Below are 23,044 nucleotides of genomic sequence, written 5' to 3' on the forward strand. Positions count from 1 at the left end.
TAGGGAAAGTGGATTTAGGATTACATATGGTACAGTCAGGGAAAAAGAGGCTCTGTTTTGACAACCAGCATAGCAATCTGGGAGACATGACTCCAGTTCTAAAAAATGTTTTCAGAAATGTGTTGCACAAACAAGTCATCATTTCCCTGGTGGAGAGGGGAAGTGTTTTTCTAGATGTACTTCTGTACAAACCTTCTGGACCTGTTTTCTGTAGGCTCAGTTAAAAGCACTGGAAAAGGTCAATGTGAATGGTCAGATGATGTCAGAGCACAGATTTGGGTTGACAAGCAAGGAAGTTGGGCCATGAGCTGCTCTGTGAACTTGTATACTGCAGATTTGGGCACATGGGTGCTGTGAGTGCAGCAGAAGAATAGAGAATCCTCAATGGCACCATCACTCCTCTGCAGGTTCCTTGAGAGGGAAGGGGCATTTTGGGCATGGCAAGAGTGTAGGTTCAGCTGAGCTCTGGGATCACACCCATTAAACCACGTTGACTTCATCGTGGCTGCCTGGGTGTGACAAGGGGCAGAGTTTGCCTCTGTCTGCATTAATCACACTCTCTGCAACCACCAAGCTGGAATTGAGAGTCAGGTCTGTAGGTAGATGGATAAATGAGGTATTGGGGAAGGGTAGACTTGGCTTTTATGGGGAAAATCATAGCTCACATTTACTTGAGTTCTGTATGGCAGGACAAAGGAAATCTGTTCATTTTGCTTGCTCTAAAGATTTGAGCTGAGCTGCCATCAGATAAGATAGAGGGTCCTCTTGTGCATAAAAGTAGGAAATCATGTCTAGGAATAAGTAATTGATTTTATTTTTTTTTAATGTTGAAAAGACCCAACAGCAAATCCTGGAGCAATCTGCTGCAGCCTCTTCAGGTTGAGATACTTGATGAATGCCCAGGGAAAGCAAAATCCAGGAACTGGTTGTACCCAGCTGCAGAAGAACCTGGTGGTGGTTAGTGGTGGACATCCTGGTGGCTTGAACTTGCTGTAGGGTGGTGTGAGGGCACTAAAAGGGTGGTGAATTTGGTCCAGGTAACAGCAGTCCTGCTCTTGAGTGGGCCAGCCAAGAGGGATCAGCATGAGAGAGGAGGGGGCAGTAAAGATGGAGTCACTCTTGTTTATCCTTCCTTACATAAGGATTAAAAAGCACACTGTGAAACTGGTAAGAGGCAGATTAAAACCCAACCCAATAGTTTTCCCTTTTGTTATAATCCCAAAGACAGTTGAGTTGTGAGTCCCTGTTGGACCTTGGCAGTGTTCTTAGCAAAGATACACAGCTGTGAGTAAAACCCTTCAAGGGTTGTGTTGATGGGAAGAGACTGCCTCTGTCTGAACTGCTTGTTCACAGAATCCCAGGATGGGTTGGGTTGGAGGGGGCCTTAAAGCTCATCCTATTCCATCCCTGCCATGGGCAGGGACACCTTCCACTGTCCCAGGCTGCTCCAAACCTTGTCCAGCCTGGCCTTGGACACACTCAGGGATCCAGGGGCAGCCACAGCTTCTCTGGGCACCCTGTGCCAGGACCTGCCCACCCTCCCAGGGAACAATTCCTTCCCAATATCCCATCTATCCCTGCCCTCTGGCAGTGGGAAGCCATTCCCTGTGTCCTGTCCCTCCAGGCTCCTGTCAATTTTTAGTCTGGGATTTGGTATCTGCCACTCTCGAGTGTTTGTTCTTGTGTCACTGTTTTGTTGAGCGTGACTTGATATTCCTTTTCTCTCCTTCCTCCTATGCTTTCCCCTCCCCAAAGTTGCTGTGCTTTTACTCATTTACTGCAAAAGTATCTGCTTCGTGTTCTGCATCTGAAATTTTGGTGGTGTTCAAATATTACCCCAGACCCATCTCCTCTATGGAATCCCAGTGGTGGGAATCCTGTGCAGGCTGGCTTTCTGGGTGCTTGAGTTTCATTTGGTATCGCTTCTAGAGCTGTGTCAGGGCAGGTCAGGCTGGATGTCAGGGAAGGGTTCAGCCTCCAGAGGGTGCTGGGCACTGCCCAGGCTCCCCAGGGAATGGGCACAGCCCCGAGGCTGCCAGAGCTCCAGGAGCTCTCAGGGATGCCCAGGGTGGGATTGTTGGGGTGTCTGTGCAAGGCCAGTGGTTGGACTGGATGATCCTTGTGGGTCCCTTCCAGCTCAGGATATTCCATGATTCCATTTTCTTCTCTACCAGGTAGTCCCCAAGTTCCCCTTGCTAATTTTTTTCCTGGTTTTTTGAGTTGCAGCCATTCTTACCTATCTGAAAAGCTAAAAGTTTTTCAGCCTGCCCAGCAAAGCCTCTTTTTTTTTCTTTTTTTTTTTTAATCTCTATTGTGACTTTCTTCTTGCCAGATAAATCTATTCCTATATTCTTTCAAAATGCTCTTTTCCCCCCACTTCATCTTTTTTAATTTATCCTTTGACGTCGATTCTTCTTGTGCCAACTGCAGAAGCTGTCCCTTTTCATCTTTGATGCTGCTCAGGGAGGTTCCTCATTAATATTCGGATTTGAATAAGAAAGGCTAATTCCCCATTTGTGTCTGTAGTCAGGAAAGGCAGCCCAGGCTATGGTTTTTGAAGGGTCTCATCCTGGGTACTTTGGACATCCTTGCTGGGATGTGGATTTTCCCTCCTGCCTGTCTCAAGTGTGACTTGAACAGCTCCAAACTTTATCTCCAGATTTTTGCTGAGTTCCATGTGGGATCATCTTTCCAGTGCTGGCACTGCCTTTCCCTTGTGGGAGGAGATGGGAGAGAACAGACATCACCCCTGACACTGCCCTGCTTTTGGGCAGACCCAACAAAATAAGGCATTTACCAAGCATTCCATCTCCAGTGCCTTCTTTTTCTTTCTGGATTTCTCTACTCCTGTGGTTCTGTGTTTAGCTGAATTTCTGTGGGGTTTGGCCCTTAGGAAATTCTGTTTATTGCCTGATAAAAAAGATGTTACTCCACTGCACTGCAGAGATGATCATTTCCTTCCCCAGTTTTATTGGAGCGGGGAGCAGTTGTACTACAGGGATGCTTTCATTTTCTCTTTGTCTGCTTTTTATATTCCTGCCAACCTCTTGGTGGGGTTGTCATTGCCTTTGGAAAAGGGACTGGCCCAGCTCTCCAGTGCCACATTTCTCTGAGGGATGTGTCAGGAAATGTGCATTTGATTGGAGTGGAGTTGTATTCCTGACAGTCCTCACTCCAAACATCCCTTGCTGACGTGCTCTGTGCTTCTCCCACAACAGAGTTGTCTCAGGAGAAAACTGTGGTTTCATCTGTGGGATTTTAATTTCTCTTACACTAACTGTGTGTGTCAGCTCCAGAACCCAACCCACTGGGAAAATACAGGGAATGGGAAGTTGTCCTTATTAACTATGTAATTTATTTTTCCTTCTAAAAAGCCTACAGCCAAAATATCTGCTCTGTTTGGTTTTAGGGTTTTGTTTTGCGGGGTGGGGAGGGTTAGGATGAGTAGTCAGGGTTGGAGCTGTGTTATTTTTAAGGGCAGAACAAGTAATTTGGTGGTGTTAGATGTAAAACTTGGTGCATGAGATTGGATTTGGCAATATACTTGGATCCATTATCCATCATTCCTTTTGTAGGAAGCATGGGGTTATCACTAAGGAGGCAATATCTCTGCACCCCCCTGAAAGCTGTGTGGAGTGGCTGTAGATGAGCGAGGGGGAATATTAACAGCAGAAAATTGTTGAAATATTTTGATTTCAGTGATTTGAAAATTGAAGACAAAACCCAAATGCTGTGGTGAGAGCCGATGCTCTCCAATTCCCAAGCCCAGAAGCGTATTTTGGGAAAGGCTGGCTGGGGAGCTTGTGCAGCTCTTTGCATCCCTGGTCCTCCTTTTGTTTCCATGGCAGCACAAAGGATAACGCTACTGCTGCAGCTGCCAGATGCTGCTGGAAGAGAGATTACAGCTCTGACCTAAATATCTCTTTAATACAGTTCTCAGTTACAGGGAAAGGTTTTTCAGATGTCGGAGATATGGGAGGCTCCGATGAGCATCGGCTCGATTCCTGATGCCTTCACTGCTCCAAGCTCAACCTCATTTTCCTGTTTATAATTAGGAATTGGGTATGGCCCGTGATAAATCTGTCCAATATCAAACATTTACGCTGGGGCTGGAAGAGCTCATAGGGTTTTATCCATCCTGACAACACTGGCAGGGGATGGGAGGAGTCTTAAACTGACAGCTTGTGAAATCCCTCTGGTTTTAGAGCTGTAATTGAATTGCTCCCTGGCAGTTTGGTGACTTGTTCTGCAGTGTGTGTATTAATGCTGTTAGTGAAGTGTAAATACAGCATTGTGCAGGGCTGGGATGTGATTCCCAGAGCCTGGCTGGAGTTCCCACCCGGAGGAGGGCATGGAGCTGCAATGCTACTTTTTGCCTAAGCTGCCTGAGAATTATAAATTATACATCTGCAGTTCAGGAAGGAAAAAAGGGACTGCTTGGAGCTGGGTGTTGGCTGCAGTAATTCCTAACTGGCATACAGTGGAAAGCCATAGAATCCATGATTCTATCACACTGAGTACGGAGGAAATAAAACCTTAAATCTTCTTGGTACTGCAGTTGGTGGTTTTCTAAAGGTTTTGTTGCTGCTTTGTAGTTATTGTTTGGTGCAGTGGAGCAGAGTGAGTAAGCAGAGAGGACCCATATAAAAGACTGATTTTAAAACCCCCAACACAGCAGATATAAATTTCATAGAATTCCAGGGTGATTTGTGTTGGAAGGGACCTTAAAGCCTGACTGGTTCCACCCCCTGCCATGGGCAGGGACATTTCCCACTAGACTAGGTTGCTCAGAGCCCCATAAAAATCTATGAAAACAGCCTTTTGAAACATGACACGGTCATCCAAATAATATTTTATGCAAAGCTTAGAAATCAACATGTCAGGATGGTTTTCTGCTATTTTCTGTTTGAACTGATTCAGTGCTTTGACTTAAAGTGCTGGGGGCTGGGTTGGAGAGGATGTGCTGTGAGATTACCCCTCCTGAAAAATGCACGTTTTAGGAGGATCACAAGTCTCAACCCAAAAGCTGCACACTTCCCTCTTTGCTAAGAAAATCAGCACGCAAGCTTTGGGAAATATGTCCTGAAAGTGCTGCTTTGATACAGCTCCAAGAGAGAGATGTGTGGCCTTATCTGCATCCTTGTGGGCAAGTGGGAACTTGTAGGAATATTTTCTGTACCTGTTCACTCTCAGGTTTTTATTTCAAAACAGAAGAAACTCTAAATATTGCTTGTGATGCAGAAATTATTGAAGGGGAGAGGAGAGTGTGACGTTGGTACTTTTAACTTCCTTCCCACATTTTTGAGGGCTCCTGTTCTTAGCAAAAAGGACCTTTAGCTGACAGTCTCCAGAGAAATCCCTTAGCTTTTCTGTATTTTATTTATTTACAGCTTTTCCTCATTTAGAAGTACAGTAAAGTAACGTTGGGATTGCCTGAGGGAAGCTCTTGCTAAGAAGCTTTCCAAGAATCGTGAAAGATTTAAGTCCTTTCATGTCATCCTGCAGGGATATCTGCCTGCCCTTCCCTCACCACTCCTTTTGCTCAGGTTGCCATTGAGTTTCCATCTGGATCAGAGGAAGAGGAAGCTCTGAGCTGCTCAGCTTTTTGCTAGTCAAGGGTGAGAGATTTGGGTGAAAAAATGGGCAAAACAAGGTTAGTGGATCAAGGGCTGATGATGGGCAGGCTGCTGTGCTGGCACTGCCCAGTGCTGTGTTAATACTGAAAAGGTTCTTCTGAAAGCCTGTTATTTTAGGCTCTCATAAAATAATAAACAGACAAACTGCACTGGCTGGTGGGGATTTTTTCCTCAGGATGGAGAGGGTGGTGTCAATCTAATTGGCCCCAGTTAGAGCCATGCTCAGAGGTGCCATTAGCTGCCTTGCTGCTATTGCCTGTGGCAGTAAATGGAGTTAATTTAGGAGAGGGTCTCCAGTGTAAAAACTCAGGGATGGGATGAACCAGACTGCTGGACTCTGTGCAGCCAGGCCCTTGCTGTGGTTATTGCTGTAATGGCTGGGAATCATTTCTGATTTTCATGACTTTCCTCCCCTCTTCTGAATCATGGCTGCTGGGATTGGCCTTGAGGCTGTGCTCTCTCATTAACGTTATTTTGCTAATATTTATTTGGATTTTAGTGGTCATTCCTGGATTTGGAGAAGTGCATTTTTCTGTTGCGATTTTTAAATATGGAGTGTTGGAACAGTCAGGCCTCCTTGGAATCAGCTGCTGTCCTGTGCCATGGAGTGCATGGACCTGCACCCAGGAGGTGTTGCTCCATCGCTGGAAGTGTCCAGGGCCAGTTTGGACAGGGCTTGGAGCAACCTGAGATAATGGAAGGTGTCCCTGCATGTGGTGGAATGGATGAGCTTTAAGGTTGCTTCTAACCCAAACCATTCTGGGATTTATGTGGTGGAACCAAGGTCTGCATCTCATTTTTAATACTGGTATTAAAAGGGTTCCTCTGGGTGGGGCTGAATTACTGAGCTGAGGTTTTACAACAGCTAAGGATCCTCTTGGGGAGTTCATGCTTTAGGGTACTGCTAAAAATAAAAACAGGAGAATTGAGTAAAAAAAAAAAAAAAGACTTCTGTTGTGGCAAAGGAAATGCAGCTTAAACAATCTTCTTGGTGCACATCTTAAAAAGACACGAGTGACACCATGAATATTTGAAGCTTTTGATCAGTTATGCAGAAATGAAAGGAGCAGCACATGCAACTGTGATTAATTATTGACAAAAGTAATTCCTTGCATGTGTGGAGCCTGTAGTGGGACGTGAAGGTTGAGTTCACTGGAATTCCAGAGCTGGGCAGTAATGCAAACAAGACCCCAGTTGATGAACTTCATACATGTGGTTCTATTTATTATGCAAATCTCTTCCAATATGTTTAAATCAACATGTGGTGCTGGGGGGGTTGCAGCTTCAGCAGAGGATTTTTGTGGGCTGCACAGTTTGGGCTCTGTGTGCTCCAGTTCGATGGATCCAGTGTTTCGTGGTGTAGCTATAAGTTAATTTAGGGAAATAATGCCCAAACCTGCTTGTGATGTGTTATCTGTGAGTATTTGACCTTTTCACCTTAACTTCTGTGAATCTTGGAATAAATCACTGTTTCCTGAGGCATTCCTAGGAACTGCACTGGGTAGAGGTGCTTCCATGTCCTTCCCAATGAGAACACACAAACCTCACACTGCTGAAGAGACCAGGGGCTGGTTCATATTCTGTGTTCAGCTGCAGTAATTCCTTGTAAACATGCCAGTGGAAAGGAATCCCAGAACTCTCCCAGTAGAAATGAGCTGGTTTTATTATTTTAAAGGGCACTGGAAGACCTTATGTAAATAAATTGCAAATTGAGGATATATTATTAAATGAGAGGTTTTAGTTGGGTTGAGGTCAAGGTATTTGGCTTTTTGTTGTGTTGTAGTTTTGGGGGTTTTTTTAAACAGGCATATTTTGGCAATAAAATGAAATTTCAACTACTCTCAAGTATTTTGGACACTCAAAAACTGTGTGGAGGAAGGAACTGAGAGCTTAGCAAAAAAGGGGAAAGTTGCTTTGTCAAGAAGTCTAGCACCTTGTCAAGTGAATTTTATTTTATTTCATATATTGTTTATCAGGCTTAAAATGCATATATTGTCCATATTGAGGTTCCTTGAGACCTGATACAGTTTTGGAAGGTCCTGGTGTGGGGTTTTGGTGAATTTTGATGAAGGAAGGACCAAGTAGGAGGAATAAATCCTCATACATCTTCAGGCTGGGTCATCCTTCCTTTCTGCAGCTGCCCACCTGCTTTATCTTCTGACCTCTGAGCTTTTTGGAATTTTAGCTTTCATTGCCTCCCTGATTTGTCCTTTTTGAAAGCACAGGCCTTCCAAAAAATATTATAAAATATTATATAGAGAGCAGGATTTGTGATGTTCTTGTTACCCTTGTGCAGCTTTACCCATTGGCTTGGCAGATTTTGTTGCATTTCTCCAAGTCAGCAGCAGTGATTTGCTCACTCATCTCTTTTTTAAATCTTCCATGGTGATAAAATACAGTGGTTCTCTTTTATGGAAGCTTGTTGGCATTAGTAGGAAGCTCTCCCAGTTTGTTTTGCACACCTAAACCTCCACGAGTCAGGGATAATACCTGATGGTTGTCCTTGACTCCTGAGAGTCTGCTGAAGCCTCCTCATCTCATTCAGCCAAGGCTGCTCCTTCCCAAATCCACAGCAGATCAAAGCAAGCCATGAGAGTTGATAGTTTCCTGTTAGGGCAGGGGCACTTTTCCCAGTATCCAATCTAAAGCTCCCCATTCCATTGCTCCCTGTCTGGGAAAACATTCCTTCCCACAGGAAGGTAGGAGAACATCCTAGACCAAGCTGTGGTCCCTTTAATCATGAGCAGGTCTTGCATGCAGTGTTCCCAAGTGGAAATTGCTGCTTGTTGTGTCTCTATCCCAAGTTCTTGTCACCTGGGTGTGGTACAGAAAGGTTTTGATCCAGTGGGACTTCAGGTGTTGGAACAGGAGCTGCATGACCACAGTGTCTTCTCTTGCACCTGGAATGGCAAAGGTTAACCCGAATCTTCAAAGCATTTCGCTCTGAGCCTTTGGTTTTCCTTCTCCTGCCGGTGGGTGGGTGGGAGGCAGCTCATACCTGTACCAAAATACTGATTATTTTCCATGTGTTTTCATATAGATACACACAGGATTTATTCACAACTGAAATACAAAGGGATGTGTTACATAAAACAGGAGGTGGTTTCCTAATTATCAACTAATAGGTCTTGGGATATTGAGGCAAAAGCAATGTATTTCATAGAGGTACACTGGGAAATTCAAGTTTGCTTTGTGATTGTTTTTAGGTGGGTGCTGGGAAAGCTTGGAAGGTTTCTGAAGTTTAGTGAGGGTCACATCTGGAGTAGGAAATTGCCTCCAATTTCTTTACTCTCCAGATTAAAAAATCAGTTGAAACAGCTCTCTCCCCCTGCTGATGGGTGTATTGGAGGGGAAGCAGTGACTTGCTTAAAAGCAGCGTGGTCAGGTGTAACCTTCCAGCTGTTATTTCCTGTGGCATCAGGGATTGCTTGGAACACCAGGAATTTTGGTGCTGCTTCATTTCCTTGGATTTGGAGCTGATCTGCTCATTAGGAGCATCCTGTGCAGCACAGGCATTCAGCTGATTTGCATGGTTCTGCAGGGGTTAAATCAGAAACATCACTGTCTGCTTCCTGCTGACCAGACCTTTATGGAAGGAACAAAATTGTGAAAGTTTTCAAATACAGAAAAACAGAGCCTTACTTCTGTTCTTTGGTGTGGAATTGTCAGTGAGGTGAGAGCCGGGTGCTGCCCAAAGAACTCCATTTCTGTGATAAACTTGCCTTTCTTCAAGAAATCAACCCTTGCCTCAAGTAGATTTTAATTAATTTGGTAGTAAATGGCTCTGTGGTTTATTTCTGCCTAGAAAATGGCACGTTAGAGGAACAAGAGAGATTTTCCCCTGCCTGAGCAGGGATGTCCCCACTGACTCTGGGTGCTGCAGCTGCTGGCATTAAATTTGATGTGCAGAAGAAAATAACATGTTTCAGAACCAGCAAATTTTCTCATTTACCTGGGTGGAGAAGTTCCTGCAGATGGTGGCAGCTGCAGTTGGTGGCATGCAATGTGACAAATCCAAGGCTTTTCCTGCAGGGAAGGAATGTGGTGTTGTGGATGGGAAATGGTTTAACTGGGGCACACTGGAAGAGCCTTTGTGCAGCTCCAAGGACCTGGAGTTAGTCTGAGCTTGCTGCTGATGTGGGAGCACTTGCTGCTGAGAGCAGATGCGTGCAGAATGGGAATTTCTGGGATTTTTGATATAATTTCCCCAAACCCTGGTCTCTGTCATGTTGGACTGCCAGCCTCCCAAGAATCAGGCATGACCTTTGGTCTCGTGTTCCCAAAGCCGTGTGTGAAACTGTGTGTGGCAGAGCAGTAAATGTCATTATCCTGATGTTGGCAATGTTCTCCTCTTCCACAGATGCCTTTGTAAACAGCCAGGAATGGACACTGAGCCGATCTGTACCGGAGCTGAAAGTGGTGAGTTCACGTTTGCTCCTGTCTTGGAAAACATCCTGGGAATGTCACACACCAGGGGGGAGCTTCCATGCTTCATTCCAGCTGCTGCTGGGAACAAAATGTAGAAAACTGTTTTAATAAGTAAAGAATTTTTCCTCTACATATATATATTATAGACTCACAGAAGGGTTATGATTGGGAGGGACCTCGAAGCTCATCTCACCCCACCCCCTGCCATGGGCAGGGACACCTTCCACGATCCCAGGGTGCTCCAGGCTCTGTCCAACCTGACCCTGAATGCTTCCAGGGCTGAGGCTATCTATATGAAGATGATGTATATTCAATATTTATAATCATACTTCAAAGACCTCTCAAGATTTTATTGCTGTTTGAATTTGTTCTGCTCCAAGAAGCAGATTCCAAGGGGCGTCTTCTCAGCAGGGAAGTCTTATGAGGGCAGTGGAAGTTAGCAGCTGACACATAAAGCTCATTTTATCTCCCCATATTAAGCTTCCTCCATGATTTTTTAAAGGACCAAATGTCTATTCTTCCTCTCTTTAAAGAATTTGAGCCTTTCCCAAATCTGAATTGATAAGTGTTTTACAGAGTTGAGAGAATCTGCAAGGCCATGTTTAACAGGATAAATGCACTTAGAGAGGCATTTTAATGGGAGCAGCATCCTCACAACTACAGTTCTGTGGCTGTTTTGATTTTAGCAATGCTCAAGCTGAGTACAAGAAAAATCTGGCAGTCAGTGGATGTAATTCCCTAATACAGGAAGGGTCACCAGGTTTTGTTTAACAGATCATGTCACTTGGAAGACCCCAAACAAAATGAAAAACAGTGAAAAACCAGGAAATCAAGACTGGAAGGTGTTGGTGGGATAGGAGTCCAACACTGTTAGCTGGTTTATCCTTGGTTCCCTTCTCTGAGTCCTAATTCACAGCACCCAGCAAGAAAAGTGGGAATTGCGGGTGAGAGCAGAGCTGCAGCTACTCCATGTTGTAATTCAGAGCACAAACAATTACCAAGCACTAGGTGATGGTCTCAGGGTACATTTTTCTCTTGTGATTGCCTGGCTGCATCATGTGAGTGCTTACCTTGGGTGTCTTGCCCCTGTGTTGTCTGAAGCAGGGGTGGAAAGCAGATTTCAGCTGCGTGGCTGCTGCAGAGAATTGATTTGCAGTGGTCAGCATGCCCAAGGGTTGACTGTCCAAGGGTAAAAGCAGAACTTGTGCTGTTACAAAAATAATAATTTGATTATAGCACTGCAAATTATGGAATCCAGCAGCACCGGCTGTGCCTGTGAACTTGTACTCCATCAGGAAGGGTAAATGAGGAAGCCCAGCTGAAATCTGCTCTGCCTTTCCTGCACATCTGCCAAGAGTCACCTCTGTCACTCCCTTACTTCAGCCTCATCCTGGGTACTCCTTGTGCCTGAGGACATAAGGACGCTGCTAAAGGGAGAGGTGGTCCTCCTGTACAGGCTGGGAGGTCCTTAAATTGAGGTGGTTGGCTGATATTTCTTTTTGATTTATTTCTGGAGTGGCTGTTGTTGTACCCTTTGGGCTCTGCAGAATTTTCAAGGGAACAGAAACTGGCTCTGGGAGAGCAGAGAAAGCCCCCAGGGCTGCAATAAGGAAGGAGGTATTTTTCAGCCTGCCTTTGAGGAAAGAACACCAGTCTTTGCCTCCTTTTTTTAGCAACGCAAGGCTTGGTTTCTTTCCAGTGTTCAGAAGGATATTCAGGGCCACCTTGGAGGGGGTTTGGAGCAACCTGGGATAGTGAAAGGTGTCCCTGCCCATGGCAGGGGGAGAAATAGGATGAGCTGCAAGGGATTCTGTAATTGGTTCCTGCTGATCCAGTACTTGAGTTTTACTTATGGATTTTGATGCTTTTGTTGTGGTCAAGAGCATGGTGGCCTTTGGTGTTTCTGGGTCCTGTTTATTCAAATATTAAATTAGGATGTGTTAGGCAGAATAAACATGAGAGATTTCTGGATAAAATCGCCAAATATCTTGCAAAAGCATATGCAAAAAAAATAATGCAGTCAGGCTCCTCTCCTGACTGCTCTAAAATGCCAAGTGCCATCAATGCAGTTCATGATTTTTCCCAACAGGCTGTAGGAGGAGTGGGCAAAGTGGCTTGGGTTTGTTTTGCAGCATGTCTGGCACATGGAAATAAATGATTCAGTGTTGCACAAGTCATAACTGAAAAGAGCAGTGAGTTGTAGCTGAATTTTCTCCTCCCTGAGGTGGGTTAGGGTGGAATTTTTGTTCCCTAACATGCTTGTCATAACTTGGTGCGTTTCAGACATATCCATAAATAAATGGAGATGACTTGGATTGTTTGTGTATAAAACAGGGCAGAGAGGAATATGACTGCTGTGAAAGCAGGCTGGCATTTTTGTCATAATGTGGGGGATCAGCCTTAAAGCAAATATTAATGCTGATGAAGAGACAAATTGTATCAGAAGTCAGATTTTCCTTTTCCCGGTGTAGAATTTATTGCTCCTACTTTGTAGGAATGTGTCAGAGAGCCTGAAGTGCTGTCAAATGGTGTAACCTGGTATGACTGTTGGGATATTTAACAAAATTAAAATATGAAATTGTGTTCTTGAATAATTTGATGTCTTTCAAATACTGGGGGGATGTGTCTCTGGATACAGTAAGACATTCCAACCATGGGATGTTGCTTCTGACTGGACCCCCAAGTTGATGCTTTTCTGTTGTCCCTGACAGTTTTGTCAAGAGTGTAATAGAAAATAACATTAATCTCCATCCACACAAGGCTAATCACTTTTAAGTGAGGGTTTCACTGGAAATGTGCAGACCATTAAAAATACAGTTCAGCTTTCACACATTAAAGTAACTATTTTTCAGTGGTGAATCCTGAGCAGGAGAGATTTTGTACATTATTTTAGGCCAAAAAAAATGGGAAGGAACTTCTCATTGGGAAGCTTTGTATGGGAAGGGAGATGGTGTCAATTTGGTGATGAGAGGAGGTGCCAAGGCCAAGCTGTTTGCTCACAGGGTTCCCTCAGGTCTCAATGGTTTTGTGCTGTGAGTGGGAGTAGACAAATGTACTGCAGCTCATGGGCAGATAATGGAGGGAAAAGTCATTAATTTGAGATGTTGCTTCATGTTCTAGGGGTGAGGGACACATGTTAGAGATGTCATTTTCTTCCTGTGACTCATCCCAAAATCCTTCCCTGCCTGCTGCCCACGCTGTGGGATCAGCCCCAGGCAGGGGGGAATTTGGGGTGTTGGGGGTGCCAGCACACGTGGCTGGGTCCTGTCGGGCCACTTTTGATAAGGAGGGTGGTTAGGATTAATGAGGATGAAGAAGATGGGGTAGAGAATGCGCAGGGACGTGCAGCTCGTGGCTGCTGCCTCGGCCCGTTTGGCAATCCCGGGCGGATCAGCAGAGTTCATCTTCTCTCCAGGGACCTTCTGTTCTGAACCTCTGGTGAGGGTCAAGTAAACAGCACAGAACAGAGTGGGCTGGGCTTGTTTCAAAGGGGGAAAGAAGTTTCCATCACCTCTCTCTTCCAAGAGGGGAGCGCCACGTCCTCAGCTCTGTGCGCCCCTTTAAAGCCGCAAACCCCAAATATCCTCAATATCCAAATATCCTTTTGGCATTTCAGTGTTGGATCCCAGACACCTGGGATTTCTGAGCTTTCTGTGCTTTCTGGCACTGACCCCCTGGAGAACACTGCTTGTGACCTGAGGCCTTGGAGAAGGCTCCAAATTTGAGTGATGGAGTTAAAATCGTAGGTGTGTAGTTAAATAGAAGTGTGGGATTTCATATGGTGAGGGGTTTTAAATTTGAGTTTTTTATAATATAGTGATAGGTATGGGATAGGATGGAGGATTTTGCATGGTGTCTCTTTCTGTGTTCTTCCTTCTCCATGGTTTCAGGCAGTAGTTTCAGGTTGGAACACGGCTGCACTGCAGGTCACAGGAGTTTGGTTATTGAGTCAAAAGTATAAATAATACAGGTGTTAATTCTCTGTTGGACTGTTTAGCTTTAAGAGACCTTGTAACCAGCTAGGTTCACCTCCATTTTGTTCACTTTTAGCTGGTAGCTGGAAGTGTTGCTGAACTCTCTACTTCAGATGAATTTTCTCGTGTTTATTAAATCTTGTCTCCTTCATGTTTTTAATCCTGGCTCTGAGTAAAAGCAAAAGAAAGTGCAGACAAGCCACTAATTATGTGGTGAAAACACATTTGAGCACCTGCAGGAAGAAAACTCTGGTGGGATTGGGCTGAAATCCATTCCTGGGAGGGTCAGGAGACCCTGGCATAGGATGCCCCATCCCTGGAAGTGTCCAAGGCCAGGTTGGACAGGGCTTGGAGCACCTGGGCTGTTGGAAGGTGTGGAAGGAGATGATCTCCAAGGTCCTTTCCACCCCAAACCACTCTGCCATTTATTTCACCTCTTGGCAGGTTTTGCCCCGTGTGTATTGTTTGAGCTGGGGAGATTTTGCTTGAATACACTGCTATTTACAGGGATTAACTGCAGCTGGATTTTTTTTTTTTGTTCCTCCTTTTTTATTTTGGATTCCAGGGGATCGTGGGTAACCTGGCGAGCGGGAAGTCTGCACTGGTGCACCGCTACCTGACGGGCACCTATGTCCAGGAGGAGTCCCCTGAAGGTACGTGCACACACAAACCCCACTCTTATTCTTCCCCCCACAAACTACATCCTTACTCATTTTTGATCATGCAGAAATTAATTAGCAAAAAAAAAAGCATGTGCTACTTCAAAATTCATGGAGATTTTTGCTTTTAACATTCTCCAGACTGAGCTAAGTATGCATGATGAGTACAATTGTAGATTTTCCATAACTTCTTAGCATTCTTTAAATACTTTGGCCCCCAGTGTGCGTCCAAATGAGAATTAGTCCTGATGGAGAGGAGTTGACTGCTCTCAGTAGTGCTGCTGTTTTCACTTGTTGAAAGCCACAGTTACTGTCTGTAGTGGTGGATTTCTGTTCAATCAGGATGTCGGGAGAATAAAAAAATCTTCACCAGCCTAAACTTAAAGGTGTAACTTGCTTATTGTTTAATATATTAAGTATTTAGTCTTTTTTTTAAAATGTTCTTATGGCATAGAAAATTAATTTGTACGCTGTAGTGTTTAACATTAATCCAAGTTTATAGCTTGAAATCAAAAATACCACAGTACCATATCAAGGTTTATCTTACAGTAAATACTTTTTTGATTATTTTTCTTTATCTGTTCTCCTTATGAACTTTTAAATCCAACTCTGAGACACTGAATTTCTGGTTCCTTCTTTTCCTTACTGGCTGTTCCCTTCTTTGCAGATATGGATGCAGGTAACTATTCATTGTCTTCATGGCAGCTCTCGTTTTGAAGGGACAGATGGTGGTTTCTGTATTAGAGCGTTTTTTCCCCCTTGTTTTGTGTATCATTTTGAGTTGTTTCCTTTTGATTTCAAGTCTTTAGCACATCTCACTGTTTTTGTCTCTTGCTGTAGTTTGTCTCTTCAGCAGTAGTTTGTAGTTTCATGCATCTCTGATAACATTTGTTTCTAATTAACTCTTCCCACAGGAAGCTGGTTTAGCTTGGTAGTTGACATTTTAACAGCCTGGAATTGTAGTTAAAATGGGAGGAGAGGGGAAGGGAGGGATGGACAAGGCTTTTCCTGTGGAATTGCACTACCACCGAGGTCCTGTACGTTGTAAGTTTGCCCTAAATGTTTTTGCTGGTTTGTAGCTGGAATTGGCAATCATAATTGATGATTGCAATTGAGCCTCTGCACAGAAGTGTGTGTGGATGATGCTTCTGGAGGCTGATGGAGGCTGTAGTGTCACTGAGTACAGCAAAAATCACTGTCTTTACACCATCTCTTCCCTCACTTTATGAACAGAGGATATTTGGATTTTTTCCCTTTTGGAAGATTCAAATCTACTGACTGTTGACAGGGCTAACCCTCCTCTCCTCCTGAAGGATGAATATTTTAGGTGATATTCCTTGGGAGTGTTGCCATCTGTCCTCTTTGTCTTGAAGGATTTTTATTTACAGTGCTCGAGTGACGTTGGGACTGTTTTTCCTGAAAGGATTAGATGACAAAAGCAGTGTCAAATCATTTCTCTGCACCTAAGTGTGGCTGACAGGCCTCACTAATGACACTGTTGCATTTCATTAACAGGAGGAAAACTGGAATAATTAAGAGCTCTGATCTGCCTTGTGAGGATAAGGTCAAGGTTTCCAGTCAAGTCAGCATTAAAGGAAATTCAAGCCATCTAAATTACCCTCAGTAAACATCTGTAGGGGTGATTTGGTTGTGTTTTACCCCTCTGTCAGAGAATCACAGAACCACAGAGTGGTTTGGGTTAAAGCTACCCCTATTCCATCCCCTGGCAGGGGGGAAAACACTTCCCTCTATCTCAGGCTGCTCCAAGCCCTGTCCAACCTGCTCTGGAGCACTTTTAGGTCCTTCAGACAAGTCCCTAGAAAAGAAATGTAATCCTTCATGTTGGAGACCCTTGTGGATCCTCCTCTGCTCCTTTTCTGAGGGACTGTAAATGTGCCAGATTGTTAAACTGGATAAAGAAGAGATGTATGTCAGATGTTAAGGTGTCAGCTGCTTGATCAGTTAAGAAAAAAACCCGAGTTTACTGGCTTGGAATGGCTTCCTAACAGCTAAATTTATCAGGCATCATAAAACCAGTCCTAATGGGTGATATTTGGGATATTTGCTGCCCGTGGAAGTGGTGATTAAGGCCAGGGACTGCTATTTCTGCTCGCCTTTGCCTTCCAAATCGCTACAATTACCAGGAAACCTGCCCTGCATCAGACAAGTGCCCCATCTCCTGCAGGCCTTGAAGGCTTCAGCATTGCAGTAAATGAATTTTAACTATGTAAAGATGGTTTCAAGTTTCCTTCAGATCTCTAAGTGAGAGATTGCTCTTGCTGCCCATCACCACCTCCCCACCACAAGGAGGAATCCTGTCCTTCACACTGGAGCTTTTCTCTCACTGCCTGCCCCAGTTTTTATTTCTGTTGAAAACTCTTCAGTCTCTCGTGTGTTTTGTGACTTGCAAACCTTTGTTTTCTCAAAGAATAAGTTTTTATTAGGGAAAAAAACGGCCTTGAGACTCTTCCTTTGCATATTTAACATACACTCAGCTGTGCTGCTGAGTGACACATTCTAAATCAGATGGAAGAAAAGCAGCAATGTGTTACCCTGCTGTAAGTGGGGAATTTCAGTGGTGTGGGATTTTCAATTTGTTTTCTGTGATGATACAAGAAGGAAATGATGGGAAATAAGGAATCCTAGGGATTTGTGATCTTCTAAGGACCCTCTGTGTGATGGGAAGAAAACCTACTACTGCTGGGTGCTTTACCTGCTGAAACAACAAGTAAGGTGTGGGAAATGTTGTGGCTTTCTTTCCCCCCATTTAAAATTTAATTCTGCCTGTAGGAGCAAAGTGAAATGCATGGTGGATGTGGAATTTGAGACTGAATTCTTTGCAGACCAAGGTGAACTGAAGTTTATAGGAGTAGTGAGTGTCAGGAGGATTCTGTTACTTGTTTGGGTTTTGTTTCCAAAAAGCTGTGGAGGTATGAAACATGACTTAAAGGCTTTTCCTCATCTCTGGCATGTCTGTGAATATTTTAAGTCATGTCATGATTATTTCAGTACTTTGTTTTCTAGTGAGTCTAATAAAACAAAAAAAAAGGACAAATTGTGGTCCAGGGTGTCTCAGCTGGGATGACAAGAGAGGTTTTTTCTGTATGTACTTTGGGATGTATTTGAGAGTTATTTATTCATTTCACATGGAATAATTATTTTTAGTGTTTTAAAAAAGCATAAAAGCCATCCACCATCCTGACTTGAGGCAGTAAGTAGCTGTTGCACTTAGTGGAGATTTCATCTCTCTTTGTGAAGGAACTTATAATAAAAATGAAATTTTCCCCCAGTAAAAGGTACAGAATAAAACCTTTAATGTGTTTTTCAGAAAGTTGTGATCATTTACTCTTTTAAAATTTGACCTAAAAATATTTTTTTGCTATTGCAGCCTTCACCACATAACTTTTTTCAGTACCACAGTGAGCAGTGTATCACTTGCATGGCAGGAATGGTCATGTTTAATATTAAAATACTAAATGAAGTGTCACCCTCAGCCTTCCCTTTACAGCATGACATGAAAATACCATGAAAATAAGTTGCCAGCCTGTAACAAAACCATGCATTGATGATCTTCAAGCCTTTTACAACCTAAGGGGTTCTGATTGTGTGTAGAAATTACATCTTGAGGGATGGGTGTCCGTGGTTTTCAGCTGATCTCAAGTAACTATTTCTGTCTGATGCTTCCTCAGCAAAGGGTAATTATGCAAGGAGGATTGAGGAAGAGTGCTTTAAAATTTCAGCTGCTTTTGTTCACATCCTCTTAAGAGATTTTCTCCTGGTCCCAGACCCTTACACAATATATATGCAGAAAGTTCAGGCATAATCTATTAACTGGGATGACCTTCCAGGTGTCTTCATTCAGGTCTGATCCTGGGCTTGAATCCAAGAGCATGGACCTGGTTCACCTGGGGAAGAAAAAAGCAAAGGGACAAAAAAAGACTCCCCATCCCTGGAAGTGTTCAAAGCCAGGTTTGGAGCAACCTGGGACAGTGGAAGGTGTCCCTGCCCACGGCAGGGGGTGGAATTGGATGGGCTTTGAAGGCCCTTCCAACCCAAACCACTCTGGGATCCTCCTTTGCTTGCATCTGGTTGTGCTGAGATTTAGCATTGGGCTGGGGTCACAGTTTGTGTTTTGGGGGAGCTGCAGCAGAACTGGACATTTTTCCCTCTGCAGCACTGAGATTCTTGTCTCCTTCTCCACACGATCCATGCAATTCTGCCTGCTGTGAACAATTAGGCTCCTGAGGTTGCCAATCTTTACAGGAGCCACTTGCTATTTTTATCTAGTTAATATTTTTCAAATATGTAGGAAGGCCATATTTACTAAACACCCAAATTTGATCTTTGATGAATAAAAGGAGGATGTGTCCCAGACTAATCTGTGTGCTCTGTTCTTGGCGAGCAGCTGACTGAAATGTAAATGAAGAGTAGAGAAATGTGTCCTGTGAGGATGTGCTTGGGTGCTTTCCTTGGAAACATTAATGCCTTTTCATTCAGGATTTTTTGGAATTCATACATGTAAAAATTTACACCAGGCTTACACAGGGAGGTTTTGCAGGAATCCCAACATGAATTCAAAAAAACCACATTAACCCTAAAGTTGCATTTTGTGGTTCTTGGGCTACAGAACCCGAGACAGCTGAAATTCTCTGTGTTGGTTTCAAATCCTTGGCGCAGTTTTCACAAGCCCCCTGAGCACTTTGGGCCAGATGAAGGATTTTTTTTTGGCCTGTAAACCCACAGGCAGACGCTGTGTCATGTTCAGAAGACAGTGATGACTTGGGACACGTGTTTCAAAATTGCCTCTTTTCAGTTCTTTGTCTGCCTTTCTGCTATAATAGTACTGACTGATTATTTTTATTTGGCATTTCACGCTGACACCCAGATATAAAACAACACTTGTCTCTTTTTTGATCCTTTTAAAGAACTGCTGCAGTGGGTTCTCCTGGGCTTTTGGAGCCTTTCAGGCTCAGCATAAAAGAGGGTGTTTATGTATTCAGTCCTCTCCCCTCTGGAGCCCTTCCCTCTCCTCGCCCTCCCGGGACTGCCTGTGTGGGTTGGAGTCCTTTGAAAATCTCTCTGTTCCAGCTGTCGGCTTGGGGACTGTTTAAAGTGCCACACAAATAGGGAGCTCTGCTAATTAAAGGAAAAGCTCAAGTGTTTGCTCTTTAGGAGGTGCTGAGGAAGCATGTTTCCAGAAAGGGCTTCCCTTTTAGGTTGTGTGCCTTGAGAGTCTTTAAGGTGTTCTCTTTAACACCTTGCACCTTGGATGCCCAGACATTTTTGGGAAATAATGGCTGTAGCATTTGTGTCCTTCTCATAACGGGCTCCTCTGAAGGTGGAAAAACTGCAAAGAAGATTTATAACTTGTGTTACAACTTGAACTCTTAATAGGAATAAAAGTGAATACTTCTCCCAAGTAGTGAGTGATGCTGCAAGATGAAATGGTCTCAGACTCTGCCCAGGGGAGGCTTAGGTTGGGTATTACGGAAAAATTTTCCACCAAAAGGGTTGTGAAGCATTGGAACAGGGTGTTCAGGGCAGTGGAGGCATCACTGTGCCCTGGCATTTGGGGATGGTGGTGGCTGTGGCAGTGCTGGCTCAGGGGTTAGACTTGGATTTTTCCAGCCCTAACACTGCTGGGATTCCGTGGTTTGAAGTCTCCAGTGCTCCCTGCTTCCTGCTGCTGTTGCTTTTGAAGCCAGTTTGGAGTGGCTCCTGCTGGACCTGCCTTTTGCTTTATTTCTCAAATTCTACTTCTGGATGTATTTCTAAATCACAGCCACTGTTTCACTCTTGATCTTAAAGCTCAATTTCAATATTCTTCTTTGAATGTGTTCCTTGTTCATTTTGTATTTGATTTCTTATTGTGAGCTTTTTTTTTTTCTCCCCTTACACTGAATCTGTTGTTTGGGGAGGTTGTATCAGAAAGCATTTTATTCAGAATATTTTGAATTCTCAACAGACTTGCTGCCACAGCAGGCTCTAACCAGGTGTTTAGGGAGGGCAGATTGTGGTGTAATCACTGCTAAGTCCAGTTTTAACTTCATGGTTGCTATTTGTGATGTAAAACTGTAATGAAAGGACAGGTATTAGAGAAGCTGGCTAGGTATGAAAAGCAAAGGGATGTTGGAAAAGGCCTGAGATCTGTGCATCAGGGCTTACAGGAGGTAATTTTTGGGCTTATCTTTTGAGCTGTTCAGGGTTTGGTAGTGCATGTTAAGATTTTGTAATTATGTTGGAAGCTTGTGAGATTGAGCAGAAATTTTGAACAGATGAATTTTGTGTTATATTGAAAGCTGGGATGGGTTTGTCTGGAAGATGAAATGCCTGAGAAGCAAACTTAGAAGGAGCTACAGAAAAAAAAAAAAAAAAGGAGATGATATTTTAAATCATGGGGCTGACTTTGTAAGGAACTTAGTTTGGAAAGTGGTGTTTTGGGCTGTGAAGATTTAAAACTGGAAAAGACTGGTGGTGGAAAAAGGTAGGAGTGTGCTAAAGTGGTGTCACATCCTGCCTGGAGGAGCTGACTTGCTGTGTTTTTTTGTCTCTCCTTTGATAAAAATAAGCTTTTAAAATTAGACTTGTGTATATACAATTAGTGGGTGTGAGGTGTAAGCAACTCTCTGCACTTGCTGTCAGTAAAATAAACCAAGAAAAGGGGGAAAAAAAAAAAAGGATTGAAAATGAGCAGAAATGAGTAGAAATGGGAGCAGTGATTGAATTGTAGGTCCTTGTCAGCTTGTGGCTGCAAGAGACTCCTGATTTTGGGGAGGTTGGGTGGGTGTCAGGGCTTGGGGTGAGTGTCACAGAAGGGGATTCCCCACAGGTTCCTGGGGGTTGTTTTTCCTCCCCTTTAATCTGTCAGAAATGCCTCTGAACTAGAACATAGAGCATGTTCAGCTTTTACCTGCTTGGTGCCACAGTTCTTGTGTACTGATATGCAGTGGGTGTCTGATAAAAGATGTGCTCCTGCTTCATGTTGGACTGAGGGGTGTCTGAAGCCAAGGTTTATCTCTGGAATTGGGGTGTAGAGCTCTGTATGTCTGCTCCCATTTGATGTTCTTGCCTGTTTACCTGGGACCACAATAATTAATAACTGGAAAGATGGGAGCAGCATTTCTCTTGCCCTAAAATGGGATCAGCAGTTTATTTCTTAGTAAGAACTCACACCTCTTCTCCCTTCCTGGTCTGTTCTCCTAAATAACCAGGCTTATTCACATGCTTATTTTTCTGACTGGGTATTTTCTAGGCAGATTTTGGTTCTTAGCTGCCATGGGATACCTTGTCCAGATCAGCACAGGCTGATGTTGGTGTGGTGACACAGGCTGGGACAAGCTGTCCCCTTCTCTGCCCTCTGCAGGAATTTCCAGCTGCTTTTTTCTCTTGTGGCAGAGGTTTTTGCCATCCTGCCCCATCTTTCCACAGCTGGTTTGTCCCTACTCTTGTCCCTGTGATGCTGCTTTTATTTTCCCCGTTTTTCTCAAACTCGTTACGGTCACGTTGAAGTACAATCCAATTTTCTACCATAATTGCAGTCCCTCCTGCTTCATTATCTAGAAACTAAATAGCCTGTTACTTCCATCTTCTAGGTTATTAATAAACTGGGTGCAGGAGACTTGAAACTGCTGCAGAAACTTGGATTAGTATCGTGCTGCTTCTTTGGGATGAGTCATTTGATGGGGACAGAGTGTGCTTTACCTCTCTGTCTGCACCCACATTATGGTGATTTTTTTTTTAAGACTGGCCCTCTCTAATTGGCTTAGCACAGCCTGCACTGGCTGTCAGGAGCTTTGCAGTGAAAGTAGAGCATGCACTGCTCTGCTCCTGAGTCCTGTCTCTGGGTAATGAGGGAAACTTAATTGCCCAAAGGCTGGCTCTGGTTTGTTCCCATTTGTCTTGGTGGTTAATCAATCACCTTCCTCTCCTTCTGCTTGAGATGAAACACTGGATCTAGCTCAGCCTGTTTATTATGGAATGCCAGCGTGGCTTGGCTTGGGAGGGACCTTGAAGCCCATCCCATTCCACCCCTGCCATGGGCAGGGACACCTCCCACTGCCCCACGTTGTTGCAAGCCCCAGTGTCCATCCTGGCCTTGGACACTTCCAGGGATCCAGGGGCAGCCACAGCTTCTCTGGGCACCCTCACAGTTTCTTCCCATCTGACCCTGGGGATTCTATGCAGCTTGAGGTAGTTTTTATATATTTTTGAAGTGTAGGCTTTATTCCTGAATGCTTAAAAACTTTCACTGATCTCCCTCCAAATCACTGCCAGGTTTTGGGAACCCATTGCATCTGCCCTTCTGGCGAGACACTGCAAATACATCAGTGAATGCATCTCAGAATTA

The 23,044-nt window shown here is 44.0% G+C and overlaps 1 protein-coding gene across 9 annotated transcripts in view; it reads left to right on the plus strand.

The window, feature by feature from the left end:
* The window catches only part of AGAP1 (ArfGAP with GTPase domain, ankyrin repeat and PH domain 1), a 306,094-nt gene that overhangs the window by 83,399 nt on the left and 199,651 nt on the right, over positions 1–23,044 (plus strand). For 6 of the 9 annotated variants that reach the window (XM_033064417.1, XM_033064424.1, XM_033064423.1 and 3 more), the window contains exons 2-4: positions 9,997–10,055; positions 14,604–14,691; positions 15,365–15,376. In XM_033064417.1, coding sequence (XP_032920308.1) covers positions 9,997–10,055; positions 14,604–14,691; positions 15,365–15,376 — 159 coding nt within the window. The remainder of the gene's footprint in view (positions 1–9,996; positions 10,056–14,603; positions 14,692–15,364; positions 15,377–23,044) is intronic. The other 3 variants (XM_033064418.1, XM_033064425.1, XM_033064420.1) reach the window with 1 other exon arrangement.

Source organism: Catharus ustulatus, chromosome 7 (assembly GCF_009819885.2).
Source record: "Catharus ustulatus isolate bCatUst1 chromosome 7, bCatUst1.pri.v2, whole genome shotgun sequence".
Taxonomy (NCBI): Eukaryota; Metazoa; Chordata; class Aves; order Passeriformes; family Turdidae; genus Catharus; species Catharus ustulatus.